The 8,627-nt window shown below is 45.6% G+C and overlaps 2 protein-coding genes and 1 non-coding gene across 4 annotated transcripts in view; all 3 read left to right on the plus strand.

Moving 5' to 3' along the window:
* LOC111952360 (uncharacterized) overlaps window positions 1-1,572 on the plus strand; it is a 26,514-nt gene extending 24,942 nt beyond the window's left edge. For both annotated transcript variants that reach the window (XM_070435044.1, XM_070435043.1), the window contains exons 12-13: window positions 201-389; window positions 1,012-1,572. The gene's annotated coding sequence lies outside the window, so the exon portion shown is untranslated. The remainder of the gene's footprint in view (window positions 1-200; window positions 390-1,011) is intronic.
* LOC111952921 (doublecortin domain-containing protein 1-like) overlaps window positions 1-7,681 on the plus strand; it is a 9,731-nt gene extending 2,050 nt beyond the window's left edge. The window contains exons 6-13 of the mRNA XM_070435030.1: window positions 1,012-1,231; window positions 1,514-1,621; window positions 1,842-2,084; window positions 3,393-3,529; window positions 3,974-4,138; window positions 4,506-4,656; window positions 4,835-4,944; window positions 5,031-7,681. Of these exons, the coding sequence (XP_070291131.1) occupies window positions 1,012-1,231; window positions 1,514-1,621; window positions 1,842-2,084; window positions 3,393-3,529; window positions 3,974-4,138; window positions 4,506-4,656; window positions 4,835-4,944; window positions 5,031-5,075 (1,179 nt within the window). The 3' untranslated portion in view covers window positions 5,076-7,681. The remainder of the gene's footprint in view (window positions 1-1,011; window positions 1,232-1,513; window positions 1,622-1,841; window positions 2,085-3,392; window positions 3,530-3,973; window positions 4,139-4,505; window positions 4,657-4,834; window positions 4,945-5,030) is intronic.
* A 535-nt stretch (window positions 7,682-8,216) lies between these two features.
* LOC111953117 (U7 small nuclear RNA) lies at window positions 8,217-8,271 on the plus strand. Its single transcript, XR_002875814.1, has one exon. It is a non-coding gene; the product is annotated as a U7 small nuclear RNA (small nuclear RNA).
* The last annotated feature ends 356 nt before the right edge of the window (window positions 8,272-8,627 follow it).

The following is an 8,627-nucleotide window of genomic DNA, read 5'->3' on the forward strand; positions in this document are numbered from 1 at the left end:
AGTTATAGGAGGGGCTCATTGTAATGGCTGGAATATAATTATGGAACGAAGTCAGATACGTTGTTTCCATGTGTTTGATGTGTTTGGTACCATTCCGTTTATTCCATTCCAGCCATTACAATGAGCCTGTCCTCCTATATCTCCTACCACCAGCCTCCTCTATACTCTACAGTATCTCATACTGTGCTATGTGGGGGCAGGGTTTCTCCTTCACCAGGTCGGGTGTGAGTGGGAGCAGAGTGAAGGTGTGTCCTAGCTGTTCCACTGGGCTGAGAGGGAGAGGAGTTCTCCAGAAGCTTCCTCCAGGATCCTCCTCCCTCTGCTGTATGGCCAGTCACAACCACCAGCTCAGCCCAACTGGACACTTCAGGATCCTAAAGGTCCACCAGGTAGTGCAACCTGGACTCTGGGGTAGATGTAACATAGTCAACGTAAATCTGTCTCCATCCATTTAGTATGATATGGTACGTTTCGTATGATATGTGTTCATTTGTGGATGTCCATGATATGTTACGAATTACAATTCATATGATATGTTACGAATTTCAATTAGCGGTGGCTAACTTTAGCTAGGGTTAGGGGAAGGGTTATCTAACATGCTAAGTAGTTGCAAAGTTGATAATGAGCTAAAATGAGTTGCTAGACGTTCGCGTTACACACCCACCCATCCTCCCCAACCAAGTGTTTGGCTTATGTAACCTTCTCTCTTATGTAACCATACCCAACGTAACATATCATACTAATTTTATTGTCACACATTTACTGTGTTACCTCTAGTCTTTGAGGCCAGGCTGGGTAGTGGAACATCAAATATCCCCCTACAGCATTCCCTGAAATCAAGTGGGTGAGAAGTTCATTATCCAAGGCGGTGCAGATGGCTGCACTGAAGTAAACATGTTCTCCTTATGAACCCCCAGGAGAGTGTGTGTATGTGTATGTGTGTCTGTCTGTGTCTGTATGTCTGCATATCTGTCTGTGAGGGACTAAGACTCCAGCTGTGTCCTCCTGCAGACGGAGCTCAGTGAGTCTGCGGCAGACGTCACTCTGCAGCGTCTAGACGAGTGTCTGGGAGTCACTGAGGACGGAGGCTGCGGTGCTGCAGGAGCAGACGCCGTCCCCAGAGGTGTGCAGCGCAGCCCGGACCAAGCCGAGCGTGAAGCTCCTGGCCCACAGGAATGGGCAGGGGGGCCTCGAGGAGGGCCAGCTGATCACGGCGGCAACAATGCCTCTGGTGAGACACCACAGGGGCCACTGAAACATGCAAATAGACAGTGTATGACTTTGTTGTTTTCTAGGTGGACGGTATGAATTGAATGTATGAGTTTCTGTGTATCTGTAGTTGTTGTCAGAGTGCACCCGCCTGCTCCAGCTAACCAGAGTTTAGGTACTCACCCTGCATCAGCTCAAAGCCTGGGCCCTCAATGAAGGATGACACAGACACACAGAAGTTAGATTACCTTTCTGATAACCAGTATCTGGTGACTTTTGACACTGACCTCTCCTCTAACCTCAGGTTCAGAGACAGTGTTCCAGGTGAGTGCTGAGGACATGAGCTCTGTAGATGAGGGTCTGCTGGCGCTAATAGTGAGGTCCCCCATCCATCCCCCATCCATATCTGGGGGTCCTGTGGAGAGCACAATGGTGCTTGCATTTGCTAAGGGAATTTGATATTATGAAATTGGATGTAAATAAATGTAGAGTCATTTCCTTGCTCCTTTTTCTTAATACNGGCTGCACTGAAGTAAACATGTTCTCCTTATGAACCCCCAGGAGAGTGTGTGTATGTGTATGTGTGTCTGTCTGTGTCTGTATGTCTGCATATCTGTCTGTGAGGGACTAAGACTCCAGCTGTGTCCTCCTGCAGACGGAGCTCAGTGAGTCTGCGGCAGACGTCACTCTGCAGCGTCTAGACGAGTGTCTGGGAGTCACTGAGGACGGAGGCTGCGGTGCTGCAGGAGCAGACGCCGTCCCCAGAGGTGTGCAGCGCAGCCCGGACCAAGCCGAGCGTGAAGCTCCTGGCCCACAGGAATGGGCAGGGGGGCCTCGAGGAGGGCCAGCTGATCACGGCGGCAACAATGCCTCTGGTGAGACACCACAGGGGCCACTGAAACATGCAAATAGACAGTGTATGACTTTGTTGTTTTCTAGGTGGACGGTATGAATTGAATGTATGAGTTTCTGTGTATCTGTAGTTGTTGTCAGAGTGCACCCGCCTGCTCCAGCTAACCAGAGTTTAGGTACTCACCCTGCATCAGCTCAAAGCCTGGGCCCTCAATGAAGGATGACACAGACACACAGAAGTTAGATTACCTTTCTGATAACCAGTATCTGGTGACTTTTGACACTGACCTCTCCTCTAACCTCAGGTTCAGAGACAGTGTTCCAGGTGAGTGCTGAGGACATGAGCTCTGTAGATGAGGGTCTGCTGGCGCTAATAGTGAGGTCCCCCATCCATGTCTGGGTGTCCTGTGGAGAGCCCTACCTCCCTTCAGATGGTGAGATGCACACACACACGCACAATGGTGCTTGCATTTGCTAAGGGAATTTGATATTATGAAATTGGATGTAAATAAATGTAGAGTCATTTCCTTGCTCCTTTTTCTTAATACTACAGCACATTAGTCCATCCTGTTTATTCTTGTTCAGTTATTTTCTTGCCTGTGGGTGAATCTTGGCAGCATTGCCCTGMGGGGGAGGCCCAACCCAGACGAGARGCTTCTTCGTTTAATAACACATTTCATGCATGGCCTGTAATGGCGAGATGCTAATGAGACGTGTGTTTTGCTGCCTGGATGATGATTTTGCKGATAATGTTCTCTTTGCTTAAGCCTTGTACGAACTCGGGGCAACAATTAGGGGGTTTGTAAAGCACTCCACATTTCCGTACACATCATCACGGTGTGTGCGTTATGTTGCCGGAGTTGTCAGGAGAGGAGGGAAGCTGCAGACAGCTCTGTGGCTCCAGAAGGAGAGAGAGTACTGACTGATCTGGAGATCAAGAGACACAAGGTGAGGCACCRGAAAGGTTTGCTATCCATCATGGCTGCTGTGGCTTCATGAAATACAGGGCGATAATGCATCCCAGTGAACGTATTTCAATTCTGTGACATTTGAAAATCTGGTGTCGTGTGGCTAGCCTGATCTACCATCCCTGACCTAACCGTTGCGAATCCATGTGGCGAAACCGAATGCAAGCTGGCGAGAGCAGGATGGTGGAACCCGGCCATCCCGTGTCCTCATCATGTACRATGGGGGAATAAACTAGATTTGCTCATTCAATGACATTGCAGCTCAGTTAGTATAGGCAGTGTTCCTCCTTGTACGCACAGGTACAATCTTGGGTGTAGAATGGCCCCTAACAGTGTCCCCTSTCTACCCCTGCGTTCACCCAGCCCGCCGGCTCTCCAGACCGGGCCAAGCCTCCCTGGTACCCACCCAGAGTCCTGCCAGGCCTGTAGTGGATGAGCAAAGCRGGCTACAGCCCAGCCATGAGGAACTGACTCTGGACCAGGAGCTGCACAACACCGAGGTATGGATGTACTTGTTGCACAACAAAATAATAATACTTGCGCTTGTCTTTTCCTACTWGCTCTGACTTTGCTGATAACGACTTTACTGAGGAGAAATGTACTTACTGCGACTGGGATATGTGGTTGTCTCACGCAGCTACCTTAAAATGAATGCACTTCACTATAAGTCGCTCTGGATAAGAGTATCTGCTAAATGACTAACATGTCCAATGTGAAACTGTATCACTGGTAGAGACTCTGAGACCACTCTTCTGATATAAGCACAGTACTGAGGAGCATGGTAGTACCAGGGATTTGATCCTTCAGAGGTTAGATAGTGACCTTATAAGGGTTCTGATCCTTCCGAAGTTAGATAGTGACCATATAAGGGTTTTGATCCTTCAGAGGTTAGATAGTGACCTTATAATCATGTGGCGTTGATAATACCTTTTTTTTCTTTACAGACTCGACTTGGTGAGATGGAGGCCCTTCCAGAGAAAGGCCACAGGCCACTTCCACAGAAGACCTCCCAGGAACTGTACCATCAGCCTGATGTCAAAAGAGTTAAGGTGTACCACAGTGGAGACAGGCATGTATCWGTCCACGTCCGGGGGCAAAGCATCYAAGAGGTACTTCCTCCAAATAGAGAGTCTGATATCATACTCCAGTCTAGATTGTCTATGGGGCGCCGTTTGTAGCATGCTATATTTTGTGATAAAGAGAGCGGAGGCGCCAGGTAGCCTAGCAGTTAAGAACGTTGGGCCAATAACTGGTTTGAATCCCRGAGCTGACTATGGGAAAAATCTGTCYWTGTGCCCTTGAGCAAGGCACTTAACCCTAATTGCTCCTGTAAGTCGCTCTGGATAAGAGCGTCTGCTAAATGACTCCGATGAATTTCATGCCGCAGAATTCATCTTTTTCACAAAACATAGCTAGCACGTTACAAACAGCGTCCCCTATATCTCCTCAGTGACTGTGTGTTGCTATATGTTTCAGCTGCTGAACTACAGTACTGCGAGACTGGCCCTGTCCTGGTCTGCCTCCAGGCTATGCGCTGCAGACGGCAGGCTTCTGAGCTCCTGGGTGGACATCCACAGGGACATGCTGCTGTGTGTGTCAACAGGACAGCCCTTCATCAGCCCTAAAGGTCAGCAGGCCCTGGTCCACCTCTAACCTCTGACCCCTCCTACTGACTGTCACACAGAGAGTAGGGGTTAGTCTGATGTTTTGATAAATAGAAAGAAAGTGAAATTCATTCCTGTGGATTGCTAATTTACACAGATCTATTTATATGAGCATTTGGGCTGTCTTTTCTCTCTGTCCAGATTGTGGGGACAAGATTMAGATGAGGGCTACCTTCGCTCGAATGATGAGATCTCTAGACTCTGGTAATACCACAACAGACAGGGGACCAAAGGAGCACCTGACTACCACAGTAAGAGGAMAGGGGATAACTGTACCAAGGCATTATGCTACTAATGGTTATATAGATTATTCATATTTGTGTACTGTCTTTTTTAGATTCCATGTGGCTGCCATTCTCTCCATTGGACTGCAGAAGCATAGAACTGTTACAAAACAACTGTACCATGCCAGATCAAGATCGGTGTTATCTACTGTTGTTGGACTGTCGCTATGTTCAAGCAATTCCCAATGGGACAGTAACTACCAGGAAGTGTGTGATGTTATATATTCACCACTAGTGGGAAGCAGTGGTATAAGCGAGTCATAAACTCAGCAAAAAAAGAAACGTCCCTTTGTCAGGACTCTGTCTTTCAAAGCTAATTAGTAAAAATCCAAATAACGTCACAGATCTTCATTGTAAAGGGTTTAAACACTGTTTCCCATGCTTGTTCAATGAACCATAAACAATTAATGAACATGCAACTGTGGAACGGTCACTAAGACACTAACAGCTTACAGATGGTAGGCAATTAAGGTCACAGTTATGAAAACTTCGGACACTAAAGAGGCCTTTTTACTGACTCTGAAAAACACCAAAAGAAAGATGCCCAGGGTGAACGTGTCTTAGGCATGCTGCAAGGAGGCATGAGGACTGCAGATGTGGCCAGGGCAATAAATTGCAATGTCCGTACTGTGAGACGCCTAAGACAGCGCTACAGGGAGACAGGACGGACAGCTGATCGTCCTCGCTGTGGCAGACCACGTGTAACAACACCTGCACAGGATCGGTACATCCGAACATCACACCTGCAGGACAGGCACAGGATGGCAACAACAACTGCCCGAGTTACACCAGGAACGCACAATCCCTCCATCAGTCCGCAATAGGCTGAGAGAAGCTGGACTAAGAGCTTGTAGGCCTGTTGTAAGGCAGGTCCTCACCATGATGATACTATTGAATTCGAACCATAATAAACACTATTCAGAACCAAAGAGGAATCATGCATGCTTTGTCTTTTCAGATTTGGCTGAAAGAATTTACTGTAAATGCTCCATTCAAAGTTGATTTGTCACYTACACAAGATACAGCAGTTGTAAAACAGCGCAGTGAAATGCTTTCTTGCGAGCTCTTTCCCAACGATGCAGTAATAAAGGGAATAATATGGATACGAAAAACACACGAGAAATACGAGAGAATACCTGGTGACGTGACTGTTGACTGCTGTATAATTGGATACTAGTGCCTCAACAGRGCCCCTAGAGCCAAGTTTTCTAATTAAGGAAGACAATTTGATACACCTCCATACTATGCAAAAATGGGTGTGGCTTTCGATTGTAAAGTATCTCTGTCCTGAATGAAGTATGTTCCAAAACATTTGTCAGCCAATGCTTCAAACGAACAGCAGATGGCACTAATGCACCAGATTTCCATTAGTGTACCACCAAAGCAAAGCACACAATAGGCTGGCTACCTTACTACCCCAGTACTCTTTATTGCTGCCCATCTCTGTAAACTTCTTATTTCACGCAGAACAACAGCTGAGCTGTAACTGCTGCAGGCAYCGTTGTGGGTAATGGTGTGGAGATTTAGGGCTGGTAATTGGAGGATTACAGTGTTGAGCGAGAACAGAAGTGGACTGTTTACCCCAGCTTTACTCTGGGCTTATATGAATCGTCTGCCGTGTCTATTATTTATCAAACAGTCTCCCAGATAATTGGGAGCGTTCTCCAAAGTAATTCCTGATTTTATGATTCTCTCTATATATAATTACTTCRAAATCTCAAAGATTAAATGTTCTTTTCATGGCTTGCATTTATTAGATAGTGGTTCAATGAGAGTTACGTTTGAGATCTTAATCTGATGATATTGCAGACACAGGGCCTTTTATTTTCAGCTCTTGGTACAGTATGATGTAATYGAAGGCGTTTCAGTTGGACGTTATGATGGCCATTCAGTCCAGTTGTGTACCCTAATCCATCTCTAGCTCACCCACCACCAGCACCGTCTTGACCCCACAGTTGATATCGTTACTCCTGACTTCCTGATCTGAGCATCTCACTTGCATTCCCACTGGGCACACAACGGTCGAAATCAACGTTGTTTCCACGTCATTTCAATGAAATGATGTTGACCCAACGTGGAATAGACGTTGAATTGCCGTCTGTGCCCAGTGGGTTTGTGCTGTAATCACTTGGAGACAGTCGGTTAAAGCAGGTTTAGTCAGAGCACCCAGGTTTAAAAAAAATAGCAGGCGGAGTCACGGTGACCTTGGTTTAGATTAATGTCAGCTATGCTAGTCACATTCCGGACAACAGTTGCATACCCTGGAAGAACCTCTAATCCCAACAGACCACTGAAATAAGACAAGCTACACTCTTAGAAGYAAAAAAGGTGCWWTCTAGAACCTAAAAGGGTTGTTGACAATGACCATAGGATTTACCAAGAAACCACAAACAGATCTGGGACCAGYCTAGGTGACAACACAGAGATGACTTTCCTCCATGTCCTGGATTCTGCCCTGGGGAAATGCTCTACTTCTAAAATACACCTGTGGGATGTCAAGGAAGGGAACCGCTGGACTACACCTACATAGCCCCACTCTTAATGAGACCAATTCTAATGAAGCTGAATGTTAATGGATAGGTCCAACCAGGAGAGGCCTGAGGAGAGCAGCTGGCTTCTCCACAGTGAGACAGACAGGCCATGCTGCACGACTGTCTGCCTTGCACCTTAGTAAGTACGGTAGTTATAGGAAACTAACAAATMYTGCAGTATACTGTAGAATACTATACTACACACTGTAGTATCCATTGATCATGTGTAGTACTTACTATAGAATTGCGTTGGATACTGTAGAATACTATAGCAAATACTACAGTATTATTCACACAAAAAATGGTTGTAAATACTACAGTATTCCATTTTTTTTTTTAAATAAGTACTTCAGTGTCTGTGAAAACACTACAGTATTTAATTGGCCTATACTCTGCCAATTTCCCTCCCCCATGTACCAATTTGTGCCACCCATAAGTGAGAAACCTATATGCCAAGTATAGACCATATATTGTGTTCCCTACGGGTTATAGAAAATACCCATTCAGACTCCAGTCCTACCTCCCTACAGGTCAGAGGATGTTGGTGGCACCTTAATTGGGGGGGATGGGCTCATGGCAGTGGCTGGAGCGGAATAAGTGGAATGGTATCAAATGGTTTCCATGTGTTTGATAACATCCCATTCGCTCTGTTCCGGCCATTATTATGAGCCGTTCTCCCCTCAGCAGCCTCCGCTGTTACAGATTATGGACAATTTGCTCTTTTAGTATTTCTCCAGTAGGTTTCCTCAAGGAGAAAGCCTCCACTTCTATGTCTAAAATAATTCAACAAAAAGCCATAGTAAATACTACAGTAATGTAAATAAAAACACAAGAGTAAATACTACAGTCTATAACCTGTAGGGAACACAATATATGGTCTATACTTGGCATGCTAATTAAATACTGTAGTGTTTTTGCAGATACTGTAATATTATTATTATTTTTACATGTGAATAATACTGTAGAATTTACAACAACAAAAAATGTGAATAATACTGTAGTATACTACAGTCCTCAAAATACTACAGTAATTACTATAGCATATACTATAGTGAAATGTAAATGCTACAGTATACTACAGTGAATACTACAGTAAGGTCTGCAAAAACACTACAGTGA

The sequence above is a fragment of the Salvelinus sp. IW2-2015 genome, linkage group LG26 (genome assembly GCF_002910315.2).
Source record: "Salvelinus sp. IW2-2015 linkage group LG26, ASM291031v2, whole genome shotgun sequence".
Lineage (NCBI taxonomy): Eukaryota > Metazoa > Chordata > Actinopteri > Salmoniformes > Salmonidae > Salvelinus > Salvelinus sp. IW2-2015.